This window comes from Tiliqua scincoides, chromosome 10 (assembly GCF_035046505.1).
Source record: "Tiliqua scincoides isolate rTilSci1 chromosome 10, rTilSci1.hap2, whole genome shotgun sequence".
Classification (NCBI taxonomy): domain Eukaryota; kingdom Metazoa; phylum Chordata; class Lepidosauria; order Squamata; family Scincidae; genus Tiliqua; species Tiliqua scincoides.
This window is the reverse complement of record NC_089830.1, coordinates 17,140,724-17,160,969: the sequence shown is the minus strand read 5'-3', so window position 1 is coordinate 17,160,969 and position 20,246 is coordinate 17,140,724. Positions and strand designations below refer to the sequence as shown.

The following is a 20,246-nucleotide window of genomic DNA, read 5'->3' as shown; positions in this document are numbered from 1 at the left end:
TCCGAGTTATACACATGCATAAAATATAAAGGAACAGTCACCTAGCATGGGTCTTACTCACTAGAATTCTTATAAACGAGATGACTACATGTAACACTATGATTGCCTCACCTTTCAGCCCCAAGTAGTCTCGCATTTCAGAATAAGATCCACTTTCATAAATTTACATTTAAAGGCCACTTCTCTCCAAAAGTTACCCAAAGCAGTTTTGATTTGCTTTGAAAATATATTCCATTCAATACATGAACAGTGAATTGGCTAAATAAACTCAAACAAGATAAACCAATACACTTATATATAAGCTCTGGTTAGGGTTTTTAAGGTATTCCCTAGAGTCCTAAAAATGATTTCAATTAGAGCAAAGACAAACAAATCACCAGTACCATGCTATATAAAGTACTCACTCCTTCTACTCCTGTGGGGATCTGTCCATTGATGTTAAGGGTCCTGAAGGGAGAATGGGTAGACAGGCGTTTGTCCCATTCACTTGGCCTTGGCTCAGGGACAGATTCCATGAAGTTTTTCTTCAGTTCACTGATGTTGGCATGGTGTTTCTTGATTTCATCTTGAGTTTTATCTAGATCCTATCATTGAAGAAAAAAATCCAAAACACAAGCCATAGACTGCATTAAAAAGTGTGTTCAAAGGTCCCCAAGCTATCAAATTGCTGTACCCAGCAGCTCACACTGAACAAATATACATTGGGGACATCGTTTCCTCTCAAATTAAGAGGGATATATTTACTAGTGAGTTAAAAGGTATCCCCTAATAAACAGATTTAAATTAATTTTTCACTTAAAAAATGGTTGCCATCTATACTAACAAAAATTCTCACAACTATTAAACACTTTGTTTTCTCTATTTTATTTGACTTTATAAAATATTATAAATCCCCAATGCACCACAAATACTGAGCATCTTTCAAAGGCTAGCTCTATTATCTGTTCTCCACTGAATTGTAGGACGGATTGCTGAACATAAAAAAGCAGCTTAGTTACACTCTTTGTGCAAAGCATTAGCAGAAATTGGTTTAAACACAAAAGGTACACTGAAAAAGTAAATTTTTCTCATTACAGAAAAACCAGTATGATGTTACAGGCAGAAAACCTGACAAACCTAATTTTGTTACTTCCCTTTGTGCTTTCCACGGCAATATATTAGTTTGTGCCTTGATTAAATCATTTCCGGAAAAAACCAAACAAAGAACAGTCATCCTAAGACTGTACCACTTCAGAATGAAAATGTGGGGTGGTGGCACATGGTTGAACATTCCTCCATCTCAAACACAGGGAGTCCATGGAAAACTTAGCATGTTGGGGAGAAGAAGGTTTTTATGTAGGAAAATGTTCAACTATGCAATCCGCAGTTAGTGTTCTTGTAGCCAAGGTCAAATAACCAGTATGACAGGCAGAATTAGTGTTATGATCGGCAGAGTCAGGGACAACTCCAAGGCAACAATGCCACTGCTGTGAAAAGAGGCAAAGCTGAACTGGGCATTTCTATTCTGGTGCAGACTAGATGATTTGACCTACTTCCACCTTCAAGATGAGGATTGAGAACATTAGGAGGTAGCACTCTGAGTTGAGAGACTTGCATGTAATAATTTTGCATGGCTTCTAGTTTTGTTCATTGTCATGAAAGCTAGAGCCACAGGTGGCTGGAGAACGGATGCAAAAGAGAATTCAGATTCTCCAACAGAAGCGTCTGCATCATAAGCATCTAGGTTGGAGTCTAGGAAACATCCTCTGCCTCAGGAGTTTTGGGGTTGTTCCCTTCTTTTATCATATTCTGGTTTTTCAGAATTGTGGGACCTATGAAATAGGCTACTCAGGGCTTGGTCTAACAATTCTAAAGAGATACAGTCCCGAAAAGAGATGGAGCAAACACATTTTCAATATGTAGATAATCTCTAGCAGCTTACATGAAAATTACACACAAAAAATTCCTAAAAGAATAATAAAGTATGCTATCAAATGCTTCTTTATTGACCAATGAATAAATACAGGATATCCTGAGAATCAAGGAGGGGGAAATGGTCGTGTTTTGTCCTGAGGATATGGCACATATTCCCATCTGCCTGCAGCCTTCATCCATGATGGGATCGACCAGTTTGCCACATGCATGGGTCAGAATAGGGGTTCCAACAGATGGCTTAACACCATTAAATTTACAAATATCATGGCCGTATGGTTACTGGAAAAATTTAATGGATACCAGAGGCCTCTGGACAAATGGAGAGGCATACAAGAAGCTGTTCAAGAACAAACAGCACAGCTGGGTACAGATACCCAAACAATAGCTGAGTGGACCCATCTTACTTGCCCAATGCACAGAGCAAAAACAAACAGATTTTTTTTAAATCAAGCAATTATCCTAAACTGTCCAATTAACCATTTTTTTTTAAATGGCATATTAATCCTGCAATAAAATAGTTAAGGGCCAGATGAGGCATGTGAATAAAAAGTTAGTAATAGATAATGGATCACGTGTGTTATGTGACACAGCCATGTATGACAACAGGAGGATAACAGTACAGTACTGCAAAGACGACAAGTGCATCAGGTTATAAAACCTCTTCTGGGAGGATATAATAAACAATCAGCTTATGGATGGACTAAAAGATCATAGGTGAAATCTTCACTGCCTCTTGCCAGGTGATCTCATGTTGACTGGATTACAGACCATTTTACCAATGTCGAAAAGCTCTGGTATTGTAGCAATCAAACCAAAAAGCTGCAAAGCACTACACATTAAAAGTTCAAAAAAGTAGTTAGTGCATTAAAAAATAACACTGTTCACAAAACCCTTATTAGTTGCTGCTTCTGTAATTGTGGATAAAACACAACACAGAGGAATAGAGTCAGTATAAGAAGGCACACAACATTTTCCCAATATATACATATAATATATGATTGGCATGTTTAGCACTTCAAGTCTGTAGGTGTGAAATCCAAATAAAAGCAAGTTTGAATACTTTAAGGCAAGCTAGTCAAGGTTACACATGTAGTGACTTCTGAATTACAAGACAAGCAAAAATTAATCAGTGAAAAAGTTGTCTCCTTGAATACACCAGACATTTCTGGAAAAAAAAAAATGCTTTCAGAAAAAAATATTTTGGGATTATGTTCTATTCACATTTTTTTTGGAGACTTAAACAACAAGCTATTCTAACACCAATGTTTTTAACATTGAAATAATACCTCTGCATATTGCTTAAGTTTTGCCAAGAAGAGCCTTTGGTTTTTCCTACTTAGACCCGTAGCATACAATCATTCTGGTATTCTGTTTTCGTGTATATAGTTGGAAGTACTTCATGATATACTGGATGAGGGATAGGAGAAGTGTGCAGTCATCACTGCTGGCGAGCTTATTTATTTATTTAAAAGATTTCTATTCTGCCTTTTCTTTGCTGAAGGAAATTCACTGAATGCCTACACTAGAACCCCTACTGGCCTGTGTCCCTGCAAACAAGGCAGTTCCTCCTCCTGCTTTTCCCACTGTCCGATGGGAATATTCTATAGAGGGCCCCATGATATGGGGCTTGTGGGGAAAGCTTCCATTTGTAAATAACAGTGCTGCCACCAGTACCAAGGGATACAGGATTGGCCCTCTAATAGGCACAAGTCCTCAGTGACTGACCTACTGTGTTGACCCGATGTCATCCCAAGTAGACTTTTTCCCAAGGCTTGAATTCTTCCCAATGCCAGGCCTTCAGACAATAATGGCAAGAGGCTGCTATGCCAGTAAACATTAGAACAGGGTGCCAGTAAACATTAGAACACTTTAAGAACCTTCTGTAAACATTAGAACAACATTAAACATATGCCAGTAAAAATCAGAACATCTAGCTTTAGTTCTGATTTTAGAAATGGGTTATGTCAGAATGCCAGATGCAAGGGAGGGCACCAGGATGAGGTCTCTTGTTGTCTGGTGTGCTCCCTGGGGCATTTGGTGGGCCGCTGTGAGATACAGGAAGCTGGACTAGATGGGCCTATGGCCTGATCCAGTGGGGCTGTTCTTATGTTCACTTTAACAAACTACAAAGAACAAAGGTGACTAAACAGTTATTCAACATAAATTGGAACTGTGATCCCTGGCATATAAGGCACAGGAAAGAACACTACATACCATTCTGCTAGATACATTTCAGCTCCCTAAGTGACTGAGTTTAACTTGCTGGAGGAAAAGAGGACACCCAAGCAGAAAGTTTTGGAAAATTCATAATCTGGGATCCTTGTCATAGAGAATGATTATCTGCTCTCATGGGTCAATGGGGATAATGCCCCCTCCATCCACTCGCTAACACTACCCAATGTGGTTTCCACTGATTCATAACCTAGTGCACCTCCTCAAATCAATAACCAACTTTGTTAATAGAAACATTTTCTTGATGCGTATCGCTTGTGTTGTATGCTTTTTGGTGTTATTGTTTGTAGAATTTGCTATAGATGTATTTATGCCATTAAAGGTCTACTAACTAACTAACAATAGAAACATTACCGTGTTGTTCTTTACTTTTTTTTGGGGGGGGGGGGTGCCTTACATGGAGTTAAACAAGCATTCCAAAAAAAGTACTAGAGATATATTTATTCCTCTAGCACAAATGAAAAAGCACGCACAAAAAGTAAGTAAGTATCACGGCACAACTATGGAATACTGAACATTCTCATGCTTTTAATATCAATAATGAAGATGGCATGGGAGTTGCAGGCAAGAGAATGGCATCAAAAAATACAACTTTGAAGTTCTGGCTGCTGCCTAGGTGCAAGTCACATACTTGAGGCTCCAGCTTAGAACCTGCAATTTGCTGACAATCATGTAAGCAAGTTACTGAATTTTTAGAAACAGACTTAAGTGAAGACTATCCCAATCACATATTTTCAGGAAAATACAACAGAAAAAAAAATCTAACAGGTAGGAAATGGCTGCATAGTGTCATGTCTATTGTTCACATGCAAAAGCATATTTTAACATCTTCATGCACGGCATGCAAAATGCAAATGCAGCAACAGAGGAAAAAAGAGTTTAGCAAAGAATGCAGAAGGTCCAGGCAAATGCAACTGAAAGAAGCTTCAAATTCATACAAACCTCCAACATTAAATTGCTATGTCTTATATAAATGTTTTCACCATCTAGTCTCTTTGATCTTTTCTGTGAAAGTGGAAAAAGGGGGAGGGGAACAAAACAGCAAAAAAAAATTAAAAGGTTGTTCTTGCAGGATTTGCAAATTGGAAACGAAAAAGGTTAAATAAACATTCGGAGAGCTGTGGTGTGCCAATGGGGACTGGAATATGAAGCCACGAGAACATGTGAAGAATCTGAGGAAATGCAGACTCTTGCTTATGAATTATGATGTAATGATATAATGACTTGCCTTTAAAAAGACAGTCCACAGAACTTCAATGTACTTTTTGCACTGTGAGCCCTTTCCTCAACAAAATGCATGATCCATTACTGCACACCTGAACAGGCCACCTGAGCTTCCAAGAGTTGCTAAAAAGCATTCTTCAGTTCAGAAAGTTTAGTTTGCATTTCCTGAAAAGATCACTGCTCATGAAATCTTGGAACAATTTAGAGAAAGAACTGGGAAATGCAAAAATAATAAAAACATACTTTTATGAGAAATTTTTTCTTCAACTCTTGCCAATTCAATTTAGACAGTCTGACGAACAAACTAGACTTGTTATACTAAGAAACATCTTCAGATCAAAATAAGCACATGAAGAAACTGAGACACTGTCTTTTTAAAATGTTTCACATATGCATGGATGATATTGCGAATCTGCTTGATGTAAGTGAAAAAAACAGCTAACCTTCCTCATTCTTATCGGTTCTTCCTCTTTTTCTGCATGCTGCTGTTTTGAGATAATTAAAAAAAAGACAAAAAGTGGGTTCATTTACTTATTTTGAAGATTTCATATTTCAGCCTTCTTTTTTTAAAAAATTAAAAAATACAAGCAGCCTAACCAAACAAACCTGAAGTTGGTAACCATTTGTGGTGGGTACTGGCACTTCGCTATGCATTTTCCCCACCTAAAGTGGCAAAAACATTTTTTTGTTTTGTTAGTAGGGTTTTGAAGACAGCTTTGTTTCAAAAACATGACTATTTGCTTTTGAAACATGGTGCAAACATGCATAAATTAACATGCAATCCCCTGAAAAGGTACAGAAATAAGTGATAGTATCTCTTACAGTGACAATGTTAGTTCAACATAAACCCAACACTTTAACAGACTTCAAATAATTCTCTCAGTTTTTCCTGCTATAAAGATGCCTCTCAATAAGTATTCCTAAGTGTTAATACATTTCAAACAGCCAGTGGCATCACTAGGATTCACGTCACCTGGTGCAGGAGGCCTGCGCATCACCCCATGCAGTGGGCGGGGCAATGCCCCAGGTGGTGGACGTGGTGATGTACCATTGCCCCACCCCCACTGGTTTTTTGGCTGTACCTTTTGATTGAACACAGATATTTCAATGTGGTTTGTTTCATTGCATTCTGCATGAAATTATGCATTGATTGATATATAACATGATGGTATTATTCCTCCAAATTCTGATTTTATGATTTTGAAAACCTGTAGAGTCTCACATGCGAACACCCTGTGTCAACTTACTAACACCTTATTGCAGCAGTTCTCAAACTTTTAGCACTGGGACCCACTTTTTAGAATGACAATCTGTCCAGGACCCATTGGAAGTTATGTCATGGCCAGAAGTGACATCATCAAGCAAATTAAAATAAATAATAAAAATAATTAAAATAAAATAAAATAAATAATTAAATCAGGGGGAGCCAGTCCTGTTCCACCAAGTGAATCTACTCTGAAGTAAGTCCTATTGTGGTCAATGGGGCTTACTCTCAAGAAAGTGTGGGTAGGATTGCAGCCTGTGAGCCCAATCCTATGCATGTCTACTCTGAAGTAAGTCCCATAGTGGTCAATGAAGCTTACTCTGTAGTCTGCCTGCAATAACAACCCCCCAAAAAGAATCAGTGAGATTTCCAGCCCTCCTCAGTGCCAAGTTTAAAGTTCTTCTATTTCAGACATATCAAGATAAAGACCCAACTGGCTTTCCAAATGCAAAATAGAAAACACTCCCCTTTCCAGTTCAAGTCACTTTTTTGTCCTCCTTAGTGGGGGAGGGGGGAAAAGGCTGTCTTCTGGAGCATTTGTTGCACTCCAGCTCCATTGGATCGGGACCCTTCTGGTGTCCTCACATACCCCTTTGCCTGGCCTGATCACAAGCCGAGGCATGTCTGCCTACTCACGAATAAACGCAACCATGTGGCTGAGTTCGCTTTCCATAGAGCTCAATAGACTGCAGCTGGGAGGGACGGACCTCCTTCTCAGGTGTTTTGGGGGCTGCATTTGTTGGATGAGGACCATTCTGACGTCCTTGGAGTTCTCTCTGCCTGCTCTTTCCTACGAACTGAGGAAAGTTTGCATACTCGCGAGTAAACACACCCGTTTCAGGTTCAGACTCACAGCTGGAGGGAGGGAACTTCTGGGGTGTTTTGGGGGGGCTGCATTCATTGGATCCGGATCATTCTGGTGTCATTGGATTCCTCTCAGCCTGCCCTTTCCGACGGACTATGGCAAGTACGCCTACTCACGAGTAAACGCACAATATGGCTCACTTTCGCTTTCCATAGGGCTCCATTCATTTTTTCTTTCTGGTTTTTTGGCCATAACTTTGGAAGGAAAGGAGCTATTTCGCTCTGGTTTTTTGCATTGCATTCCTCTGGGAATTCTGCATCCAACGGTGTATGGCATGACACGGTAGCTCCTAATTCCATGATTTTAGCGCGTGCTCCCCTCAGGGCGCATCACCCCCCAGCGCGTCACCCGGTGGGGACTGCACCCCCCGCACCCCCCTAGCTACACCACTGCAAACAGCTATTCACAAGTGTCTCTGAAAATTTTTGAGTAATTTCATTGATACATCAGAGACAGAACACAAGAAGTTTCATGATCAATCCATTTTCTATCGTACATGTGGCAGTGAAAGCCTGAACTTTGGACTTCATGGGTGCCATCTAGACTGCAATACTAATTGCTAATCACAAGGGGCAATCTTGGCACACCACATGCTATAAAACTTATGGCCTCACAGCAAGCTGTGCTAAAGGTACCAGAATCTTGCCTTTCTTTTCCTAACAGCTGGCTCTGACAGGGACCTCAGCTAGACTTCACCTCAAGTCTGCTTCTCACTTTTGGAATCCTTGGTTGCTGTCCTAATCTCCACTGCCACCTGATTGTCCAAAAGTCTATAGTCCAAACAAAACCGTTAAACATCCTATGTTGTTTGGATAAATGTCTTGATCTTGCATGAAAAAAAGCTTTTGGAGTTGAAGAGATAGACTGGATGAACAACTTAAAACCATACAATAACAAAGTATTGGAAAAACACAGGTAAGATATGTAGAGGAAGTTCTCCTAGTTTGAGTTTGGAAATGAATCTCGGGGTTCAAATCAGCCCTCTCCAAAGGAAGGAAACTTCCACAGCTCCCAAGGTTCACTTCCAAGCTCAGAGTCTGGAAAAGGCCACCTCCTTGCCATCTATTTTTCTCCTTGACATACAGAGGACCCAGGGTATCAGCTCATAACAGGGAGGAGTCAGGAGGAAAAAATGGCCTCCTCAGCACTATGCCACATGCCAGAAATACGAAAAGGAAGATGGAACTCCCTTCCCAATCACTTTGAGGGAAGGGTACATTCGGTGGAGTTTGGAGATCTGATGGGAAAGCTTGTCAGAATCTTGTATTGGCTTACCACCTGATTTTGATCAAGCTCCTGCCTCTGGCTCTTCTAACTTCTCTTTGCTTACTCTGGGACTCCATCTTCTGCCCTGGATGGGATTACGCACTCACCTCTGACCCTTGGGTTCTGGTCTGCCTGTACTTGAACTTGCCCTTGCCCATTATGGGTCAAACCTATGTCTTCAGGGCTGACTTCGCTGAGGCTTGTCAGGCAGTGGCCTGACAAGCAGGAAGCTGAGGAAACAGGTAGTAAAGACATGCTCTGAATAAACAAAAACTACAAGCAGAGGGAAAAAGGCCAGTAATACTCTTCTGCAGAGAGTTGTGCAAATACTAGCAGAAGTTCTGAATGCTACAACATCTGGATGTTGGGGCAGTTCCCAGGTTTGCTCAAGTGGAAAGACCTTTCCACTCTCTCATACAATGCTTTAACATGAGTGAAGGTGTGATTTTTCACTGATAATGAAATAAAAACACGTAACACTGATTCCTGTACTTCTCATTTTTGTAAAAAAACACACACACAAAACAAAAGCCCAAAATCGCTGAAAAAAATAAAACCATTTTCTAACACTTAGGCACAATCACTCAGGGCCAGGAGGCTTATGCTGTATCCAGCGCATGATTGTGGCCAGCAGCGGCTTAGCTAGAGGCAAGGAGAAACTTTTCCCCTTACCACGGGTAAGGGCTGCTGGTGCCTATGGGTTTCCTTGGACTTGCGCCACCTCCTGAGGTGGCGCAAGTCCAAGGAGAATGGAGCGGCTTGAAGCCGCTCCATTCTCCCCGGGAACAGGGGTTGGGATTTGGCATAACTGCTGGATTCCAGCCCCGCCACCTGCTCCCCACCTGCCCCCAGGGCCACCGATCGCCCTCCCTCCCCCCACCCAGGAACGCCTCCCTTCCCTCCTCCTCCCCACCCCCCACACCTACCTTTTTTGCTTGCGTTGGCCCTGCCTTCCCAGAGGGGAAGCTGGTGCGGTGGCATATGTCAAGCCTTCGCAGGGCGGTGCTTCTCAGAGTGTTGGCCTGACTTCCCCTCAAGGAGGCGCAAACATGCTTTACAGCATGTTTGCGACCCTTCCAGGCTGGCCCAAGGGACTTGGGACGGCCCAAGTCAGAGTTAGGATTGCGCCCTTAATTGTGTAATGACTGTGGCTGCATGTGTTGGCACTATACCACCTATTACCATCTACCCAGTACACTTTTATTATTTATTTAAAAGAGCCCTTGGAATAAAAATATATAACACCTCTTTCTGCACTTTTTCCTTGGGGGAAAAAACACCACTAACCATGAGGTGTAAAACTGCATTTCCACAAAAAGCCGGTCCCTTCCACATGCAGATGAGCATTTTTTACATCCAGTCCTTGGCAAGGCTCTATTGACAAGCAGGCAAGATATGTTTTGGCAAGACAGACTTGAAATAGAAACCCAAGGGACAAAAGATTGCAAGGCTCAAGAAGGATCTCTCCAGACTGGCAGAATGGGCAGCAAAATGGCAGATGCGCTTCAATGTCAGTAAGTGTAAAGTCATGCACATTGGGGCAAAAAATTAAAACTTGAGATATAGGCTGATGGGTTCTGAGCTGTCTGTGACAGATCAGGAGAGAGATCTAGGGGTGGTGATGGACAGGTCGATGAAAGTGTCAACCCAACGTGCGGCGGCAGTGAAGAAGGCCAATTCTATGCTTGGGATCATTAGGAAGGGTATTGAGAACAAAACGGCTAGTATTATAATGCCGTTGTACAAATCTATGGTAAGGCCACACCTGGAGTATTGTGTCCAGTTCTGGCCACCGCATCTCAAAAAAGACGTAGTGGAAATGGAAAAGGTGCAAAAGAGAGCGACTAAGATGATTACGGGGTTGGGGCACCTTCCTTATGAGGAAAGGCTACGGTGTTTGGGCCTCTTCAGCCTAGAAAAGAGACACCTGTGGGGGGACATGATTGAGACATACAAAATTATGCAGGGGATGGACAGAGTGGATAGGGAGATGCTCTTTACACTCTCACATAATACCAGAACCAGGGGACATCCACTAAAATTGAGTGTTGGGCGGGTTAGGACAGACAAAAGAAAATATTTCTTTACTCAGCGTGTGGTCCGTCTGTAGAACTCCTTGTCACAGGATATGATGCTGGCGTCTAGCCTAGACGCCTTTAAAAGGGGACTGGACATGTTTCTGGAGGAAAAATCCATTATGGGGTACAAGCCATGATGTGTATGCGCAACCTCCTGATTTTAGAAATGGGTTATGTCAGAATGCCAGATGCAAGGGAGGGCACCAGGATGAGGTCTCTTGTTATCTGGTGTGCTCCCTGGGACATTTGGTGGGCCGCTGTGAGATACAGGAAGCTGGACTAGATGGGCCTATGGCCTGATCCAGTGGGGCTGTTCTTATGCAAGGCTCAAAAGAGCTATTTTAAGCATGCCCAAGGACTTGCATATGTCCCTTGAGATTTTTTTTTATTTTTTCTCATCCTTGAAGATTATCTCCCCCTTCCACGTTGTATGATAAACTATCTTTTAAAAAATCTGTTCCATTTCTTTGAGCACAGGAAAAGTGGCATAAAAATCATTTAAATAAATACATTTCAAGAGCCGTTTGTCATATGGCTTGGAGGACAACTATTGAAGGAACAGCTTGCTCCTTTGGATTGGGTGGAACTATTTGTATACCACTTCATAACAGAGTTCTTAATAAATTCAAAAACAATCATAATTCATAAAGTCAATCCTCATCACAATTATCATAAAACAGAACAAAATGTGAATATAGTATCAGCACAACACCATAATCAATCAACTGGCTGGACAGCTCTTTAGATCCCAACTAAAGAACACCACACCTATCCAAATACCTCTTCTTGAAGGGCACAAACCGCTAAACCCATTACTTTTAGTCTTTTCAGTTGTACTCATGCAGGTCTCCCTGACAACAATATAGGGACCCCAATATACAGATATTAAGGTTTGGGTGAACGTAGCTGGAAAACACCGCCATGCACTCCATCACAAACCAAGTGTGGCAGAACGTTCGGAATATCCCTCCTCTGCCAGGGAACTAGCTCTGCAATACTGTCACTGAAACAAATGGCAGCTCCACTTTGTGTATTACCACCATACATATATTCCCAAGTAATACACAATCCCTAACCCTTTTCCTGGGCATATTTTTTTTAAAACAGAGCTGGCTCACACTGTCAATTTTGCCTGCCTTGAAAATGCGGCTGCTTTTCCTAGGCAATTCGTAACACTGCAAAAACTGAGAAGACTACACCCATGAAGACACTTTCCACACCAACACATCCTCAGACAGCTGGAAAGCAAAGTCTGCAAACAAAACCAATTCTGGAAAACTGGCTCACGGATTCCCTGCTGAGGCACAAGAAACACCTTACGGCTTCCTATCCTCAGTTATTGATTCCTCAGTTATTAGTGGTGGTGAAACTTATGTGGCTAATGAGGTCTAATCAACGGGACTTCAGTTTTTTCCAATGTCAAGGTTCGGCAAATGCTGTAACCATCCCCTCCCATCTCTAGTCTAAGGTCAGAATAAGTGCAAGTGGGAAGTGAAGGCATTCTCTCTCGTTCACCAAGGGAATACCTTCATAAGCTTCTTGTGGCACCAAGATGTCTCAGATCTGCTCCAAATGGTATCAAATCCTACACGACACTGCAACATTACACCATGCTCTGTTAATGAACTAATGTCATATGGTTAACAATTATGGTGTAATATACCTGGACTCCTTCAGCAGGCTCTTTCTTGGCCTTCTCTGGCACTGTTTCTTCATGTTTTGCTTCTTTTCTTAGCGTTTCCTTCTCTACTTTTGTGACTGCTGGTTCTTTGCTCTCAGATACAACTGCTGGAAGCATCGGTTCAATTACATGGCTCTGAGCAATGGCTGGTGCAGATGTAGGGCGTGGACTTCTGTCAGGTGTAACCACTGCTACTGCTGAGTAGAAACAAACATTTTTAAAAATGAGAAACAGTTCACTAAAGAAGAAAAATTCCATTAGCCCACCACCGCCGCAGCCAGTGCCGCAACAATCAAAGAAAAAAGTATTTTCAGATCACAACACTGCAAAAGGAAGATGTGCAAAGAAGCAGCTGGCTCATTCAGTGCAGAACTGCTGGAGTTTGTGTGTGTCTAATTGTCGCAAACTTAGGGGGGTTTGGGGTGCTCAGAGTTCTTGGTTCTCGAACTCTAAAGCCCTCAAGGTCCCCCTGTTCAGTAGTACTGCCACCACCCTGTAAGTGCCTCAGTCTAGGGACACTGAGACCCTCTAGGCTTAACTCTATCCCTTGCAGGCACTGAGCTCTTTCTCCAATTAAAGCTTCAGTCCTCAAGTTACTAGACCTCAATGAGCACTTAGTAGCTTGCTGAACAGCTAGGCAGGATTCTGAACCTTTGTCCCCAACAGACAATGAAACAACTTGGTAAAAGAAATTTTAGTTTATTAAGTACATAAGGTTACATAAGGCAGCAAATGCTAGAGGCATAAACATCTAGGAAACATATCAGCAATAAAATAATAAAGCTAGCTGGCTATCTCTATTAATCCCTATCTCTCACCTGGGTCAGTTACTCTTGTAGATCTCTTAGCTCCAGGCTACCTGTGAGGCCAGATGCCCATGGTGGACAATGGAGCTCACAGCGTGCAGGATGTTGCACCCAAAAACTCTGCCCAAGAAGAACTGGACACACGCCTTGGGGGGCACTCATTAGTATACTTCTTATGCTAATAGTACTGAGGTGACTTCATACTTATTTAGACTGTCCAATCAGAAACTTTAGAGGACAGAACCTTCTCAGAGTGGGTCTGGTTGCCAGCCCTCCTAGTTCTTACCCCTCCCAACTGGAGATCCATAGCTGTATTCCATTCCACTTGATCAGGCGCCCCTCAGTCTACTGAGGTGTTAAACATTCCAATGGGTTGTAATTCTTGTTGTTTGTCCTTTCTGGTCAGCAAAGGAGAGACAACAATCTTTTCTTACATTCTTGCAGCTAGGAACTGCTAGCCACTTCTCCATTACTGACTTAGTTTGGTTCAGGCTTCAGATGCTAACCTAGGCCTAAACTGTACATATTCATGACACTAATATTTTTTAAAACAAAAAAATTAAGAATGCAAAATTAGAGACTGCCAAAGAGCCACATACGAACTGCTAATCACTAGGCTGCATATAGCGTTTCTATATTTCAAATACTGTATGTTTGTTATTAACAACTAATTGTTATGTGAACAACACCATCCGTGTTCTATCATTAACTAATAAAAGCTATTAAGATCATTACACTCAACAACGTTTTCATCTCTCAAAGGGAGAGAGAACCTTCCCCCATACAGGCACATTCTATGAATGTTTTGTTCAAATGAAAGCCAAAAGGCAACTCTGTAAATAAAGATGTTCAGGACCCAAAACTGAGCCCCCCTTTTGGTTCCAATATTAAGGGAAACTTGCATTGCACTGCAGCCTTTACAGAATTTCAAAAAGAATGGTCAAAAAAGTCATGGGTTACATGGAGCAGTCTACAGATCAGCACCTTCCTGCACCAGCTTTTCCACTCCTGAAAGCTGGGGCAGTGCTGGCAAGAGAAGGATGTCACAGACTCTTCCCACATGGTCTGCAGCTTCCAACATCATGCTTGCAGTTCAAGAAGCTGAGTAAAAATGCAGCAGTTGCTACAATGCAATGGTAACTTCAGAAGAGGAACTAAAAAAGAGCTCCAAGGCAGCAAAAGAACACACAATCCTCCTTGCCACTGACACACAAACACCATTTATATTCAGCTAGTACTACTGAGTATTTATTAATATGCAGCTATCAGATTATTCAGAGATCCTTAGTAACCCATAACTTTAAGTGTTCTCTGAAAACTTCTATTTCTCTCATACAAGCAATTTTCAAAGCCTAAATTTAGAAACAAAAGTACGTGTTTGATCATGCAATTATATTTGGTGACTAAATCAGCAAATTTAAACTACACTCAAGTGCAACCTTTGTGCACTAGCCCTTCTAACACTCAACATTTGGCACTTTAGCACTAAAGTGAAAAAGCTACAGCAAAGTTAAAAGATTGTGAGAAAGCCACAAGGTCATGCACTTCCTTTTCTCTCCGTTATGCCTGCAACTGCCCACAAAAGCATCAGCTCTTCCACACCCTGAACCTACTCCACAGTAATACTGCAAGTTCAAACATGCTTATCCACACCAATCATGCAACTACCCTCAGAGTATGGTGAGAACAGGCAGGAAATCAGTGTAACCTCTGAAAACAGGCTAGAAGTACATCCAACCCGCATCTGATCCCTTTTCAAAGTCATCTCCATGGAGCTTTCCCTAACTTCCACAGTGCCATACAGCTTCAAAAGAAAGTAGTCATACTTTCATAAAGTCATACTATCATTTAACTTCTTGATAGTACTACAGCTACTTGGACATTCTCACTGTTCTGTCGGAGTGCCATGCCACTGGGAAATGCTGCTCATTCGAACGAGTGCTAGTGAAGTCTCACATGGTGGATGAGAGAAAATGCACAAACAGCCAAGCTTAGTAGGAGAGCATAATAGCCACACAAGTGAGAGAAGCCATGACTGCTATACCTGGCTCCTCGGGAATGGTTTCAAGGAACAGCGGTTTTTGCTCTAGATCCTGCACAATTGCCTTCTCTTCTTTCTCCTCTTCTTTTATTGGGCTTATATCAAACTTTTCAAGAGCATGTATTGCTAAAAAGAGTTATGCATGCATTTTAAAACGTCAAAAGACTGAAAGGAAAAGGAATTACTAAATTTGCAAGCAGGATTTGCCTTTCCTGAACCTGAGTTTTACTGCCCAGTTTTTAAAACACACAAACACACACACACTATTCCAGTAGGGGTCTCTAATATGTTCAACAAATAATGCGCTACACAAAGATAGAAAAGGCATAAAATTGTAAAAGTTATTTATTGATAAAGTTTGCATATTTCATATTTGATAAGATGCTCAGTAAGTATTAATCTCAGAAAGAAAAAAGAGGAAGTCAATAACTTCCATAGTCCTACACACAAACCAAACACTGCAAATTCTTCTCTCAAATTTCACCTTTTCTAAAGTGGAGGGAAAATAGTTGGAGAACTGAACAACTAAAGGTGATCAAGCACCCCTCCAGATATTGCTCCAAATACATCTACATGCAGCAAGATGGAATGCTCTTCTTGTATGTTTCTCACTTGTCCTGCCTCTGTTCTACTGTACACACAGGTCAGCAGTGTCCAAACTGAAGACCACTGTGTCTGGAAAAAGCCTTTCCCGTCCCCACCGGTGCTTACTGTTCTGCTGTGGCACTGCTTATTTTTCAACCTGATTTCTGCACAGGAACACTCTGGGAAGTTGTTTATTGCCCAGACGAGACTGCCTGGAACATCCCTGTGCAGAGATCAGGTTGAAAAATAAGCGGTGTTGCGGTGGAATGGTAAGTGCTGTTCATGGGGAGGGGGAAGAGGGCTTTTTCCAAACCCTGGATCGAGCCCATGGGGTTTGGAGAGCCCTGGTGTCGGCAATGCTAAGATTAGGAGATCCTCTCATTTTTTTAAACTGTATTCTCTCTGATACGAACAATGAAATGGTAGACAAAAGGATTTCAACATCCAGACTTAGGAAGATTTCTGCATTCAGATAACTGCATCCTCTTCTCAGGTCTTTCATGATTTCACCATTACCCCCTCACCTGCTCAGCAATGAAGACAAAAACATTGGTGCTTTTACTGTGTAACAACTTTCCATTAATACATCTACTGGGTTTTGTTTGCTCTTGATCCTGCACAAGCTGCTACTTCTCATCTTCAAACTGCTCTCTGTGCTTGTATATCCTGACATGCATCTACTTGTCATCATTGCTTGTCCAGCTGCATCACCCTCAGCTGTCAAAAGCCTCTTGCTTCCAGATAACTCTGCCCTTTCTTCTTGGCGGCTCTGTATACCTAGAACTACTTTCTAGAATGCCTCTAGGATGCCACTCCTTCGTTCAAAAACCTGTTCGAAAGCCACCTTTTCTGTGAAGCCCTTGGTACAATCCCCTAGTCCCAATGGTCTATGCAAACTAAGAATAAGTGCACATAAATTCTGCTCTTAATTTGTAACACAGAATTTAAACTGACTACACATTTCAAGTGGAGAGATGATGGGTGGGTGTGCACTTAATTTTCCCTACTCAACACTGCTCTCCTTAGAATCACCCCAATTCTCTGTGTAGAATCCAAGGCTGTTTGCCCTCCTCCCTTTCTTTTTCAAAAGCCTCCTGGTTTCTGTTTGAACCAACATGTAATTGCATATATTGTATCGGTCTTATACTTAAGCTTTGGGTCAATGGTTGTTTTACAAAACTCATTTGCTTGACTGAAGAGCCAGTAATCAATTGCAGCCTGAACAATGTCAAGAAATGGAAACTGCAAGCAGAGATTCTGACATTTTCCACAGCATATTTCAAAAACAAAACTTACAATATTTTAGTGTTCAATAAAATGTTGCTTTTAAGACCATATCAAAGATTTCTCTGACTGAAGAAAATTCTGCAAAGCAGAAAAATTCTGATGCTTCTTTGTACATTCAGTTTCACATATAGGAGTTATGAAACTTTCCAAGTTATGAAAAAATCTTGCCAATGCAATCAGCTGATTTTTAACCTTATTAAATGCTCCCAGTGGTCTCTCTAACAATTATTTTACATAGCTTGGTAAATATACACAGAGCTGCTGCTGTAACTCTCCCAAAGAATAAAACCCACAGGCTACTATAACCTGAAGGCTTGAGAGTTTTATACTCTTTTGAAACACCATTAGTTATCAGTGGTAGGAGATGCGGGCCACACCAGGTGATGCATATAGGGTGATGACACCACTACTGCCCCAAATTTTTTAAAATCTTGGTACTTTTAAATACCATCATGTTATGTATCACTCAATGTGTAATTTCGTGCAGAATGCAATGAAACAAACCACAATGAAGATCTCTATTCTATCAGAAGTTATAGCCAAAAAACCAGTGGGGCAGGGCAATGGTGCATCACCACATTAAATGGCCATGGCACTGCCCCGCCCACTGCATGGGAGAAGGTCCATCATGGAAGTGATGTACTAGCCTCCCACACTGGGTGAAGCAACTAGTGATGCTACTGTCAATTATAACCTACAAGCTCCTTTGCAAAGAGAAGACCTTTTTGGACTGCATCATGAAGAAATAATTAAGTATAGTTAGGAACCAATAAATCAATGCTTTTTTGTATAGCTCCAGCAAGGGTATTTTGCACAAGCTATGTGCACCATTAGCTGTGCAAAACAGCTTTCATAGTGTAGAAGAGTCTTTGGGTACAGCTTGACTTTCTTTGTACAAGGTGGTTGAGCAGGGAATAATGGCTACTTTACATGCAGAAGGCAGTTTATTGTATAAGGTAGCAGATCTATAGATCCATGCAAAGGTATTTTACTACAAAAACTTGTTTATATTATTGTAAAAGATGGCTATGTTGATACATATACCTTATCAACTAGCAGTTGGTTCCTGCTCTTCTGAACTGGCTAAGAATGCCAACTTTGGTTTAACTATAAGGACACTTAATTTGACTTAACAGTCTAATGCATTCGCTCAAGTCAGATATACCCCGGGAGGCAATTACACCAACGAATTGCTTACCAACAAGGGGGTGAAGCAAGGCTGTGTGCTGGCTCCCACATTGTTTAATCTCTTTCTAAATGACCTGGCTCCTTCCCTGGCCACAGTTGACGGACACCCTCCCAGATTGAGGGATTTGCAGGTCCCGATCCTACTCTATGCTGATGACGCGGTCATCTTATCTCATTCTTGCTTGGGGCTAAAACGTCTGATTAGGAAGTGCATTGAATTTTTCTGCTCTAATGAGCAACAAATTAATTACACCAAATCAAAAATTATGGTTTTTGAAAGGTCCTGGAGACCAAGAGAGTGGAGATTCAATGGTCAAATTGTGGAACAGGTTAAGTCATTTAAATACCTGGGCATTCTTTTTAGCATGAACCCACCATTGTTATATGGCTCGTTCTCTTGCCAAAGCCTCTTCGCAAGCCATTGTCGTTTTTTTTTCACAGCAAAGGTGGCTTGTATATTCCAGTGGCGTTGAAGGCTTTCAATGTGAAATGCTCCACCCAAATTTTATATGGGGTACCGATCTGGATCAAGTTATTCAATAGCTCACTAGAGCAGATTCAAACAGCTTTCTTAAGAAGTACACTTGGCTTGCCCCGGTGTGTGTCTTATGAGGTGCTTTGTATTGAATCTGGGCAAATCCAACTCGAAACACTGGCGTGGATCAGAGCGACTAAATTTTGGCTTAAAATCTTTTACAATATCGACTCCAGCACTCTCTTATATAACCTCCTTGATGATCCTTATTTTACAGACAAATTTTGGAGCACAAAAATAAAACAATTGGGAGTTGAGCTTGACTTACTTGGCCATCTGTCACAAGACGAGGCATTTAGGCTCATTAAAGGGAGACTCCTGGACATTCATACTTCCAATATTCTATCTGCTGCTAATAAAATATGTTCACCAATACACTTTCACTTACCCGTTAAAGTAGGGGAAATCCCCAACTATTTATACATTTTGGAATGCCCAAAAATCAGAAGGGCCTTTTCTATGGCCCGTTGCAATTCTATTCCATCTGCTGTTCTCTGGGGCAGATTTAATGGTACTCCTCCCCAGGAAAGAATTTGTCCCTGCTCCCAGCGAGTGGTAGAAAAGTTAGACCACCTTCTTTTTCATTGTCCGCTCCACAATGAGGCCAGGAGGAAATGCTTAGTTCTTCAACCCCATCTTAATTCCCTTTTTGAGGACTCTGTCATACTGCAATACCTATTAGCTACCACTGACCCTAACACCATTTTTCAGATTGCTACATTCATCTCACAAATTGTGGCGTCCAACTTGAAGCGTGCCCCTATTTCTTGAAGTCCTTGGTTTCTAGGAGTTAATTGTAGCTTGGTATGTTTTTAGTAAATGAACCATTAGTTAGCTCCTTTAAGCTATTTTTCTGTTATGTATGAAAGTGTTCAATGTTTTTTGTAATTGTATGCCAATAAAGGTACTGAAACTGAAACGGACTTAACAGTAGCATGGGAAAACAAGAAAAGTTGGAGATCTGAACATCTAATTTATAATACTGTTTACATGCAAGAGAAGGGAGAAAAAAAGAAGCAGACTTGGGTATGGTAGTAAAGAATGTCACACCACACTTAAGTGAGAAGCCATCATACAATACTTGTACCTGGCAGGTTTTTTAATGGTTCCACTATTTTTGTTTCTGGAACAGGAACTTTAAACACTTCCAAGTTCACGTCCTCCTCAGCCACTATTTGTATCTTTTCAATATTCTCAAGAGTATCTTTTGCTAGAAGAATTGTATGGTTAATATACTACCAGTGAGACCTCAAGAAAAACCTATAATGTTATGGTTAGAT

The 20,246-nt window shown here is 41.3% G+C and overlaps 1 protein-coding gene across 26 annotated transcripts in view; it reads right to left on the bottom strand.

Moving 5' to 3' along the window:
• Positions 1–20,246, bottom strand: part of EPB41 (erythrocyte membrane protein band 4.1) — a 164,044-nt gene that overhangs the window by 31,557 nt on the left and 112,241 nt on the right. For 6 of the 26 annotated variants that reach the window (XM_066638544.1, XM_066638524.1, XM_066638520.1 and 3 more), the window contains exons 13-18: positions 20,054–20,176; positions 15,375–15,497; positions 12,507–12,721; positions 5,814–5,855; positions 5,089–5,151; positions 405–584 (exon numbers count right to left, since the gene is read on the bottom strand). In XM_066638544.1, coding sequence (XP_066494641.1) covers positions 405–584; positions 5,089–5,151; positions 5,814–5,855; positions 12,507–12,721; positions 15,375–15,497; positions 20,054–20,176 — 746 coding nt within the window. The remainder of the gene's footprint in view (positions 1–404; positions 585–5,088; positions 5,152–5,813; positions 5,856–12,506; positions 12,722–15,374; positions 15,498–20,053; positions 20,177–20,246) is intronic. The other 20 variants (XM_066638532.1, XM_066638534.1, XM_066638536.1 and 17 more) reach the window with 11 other exon arrangements.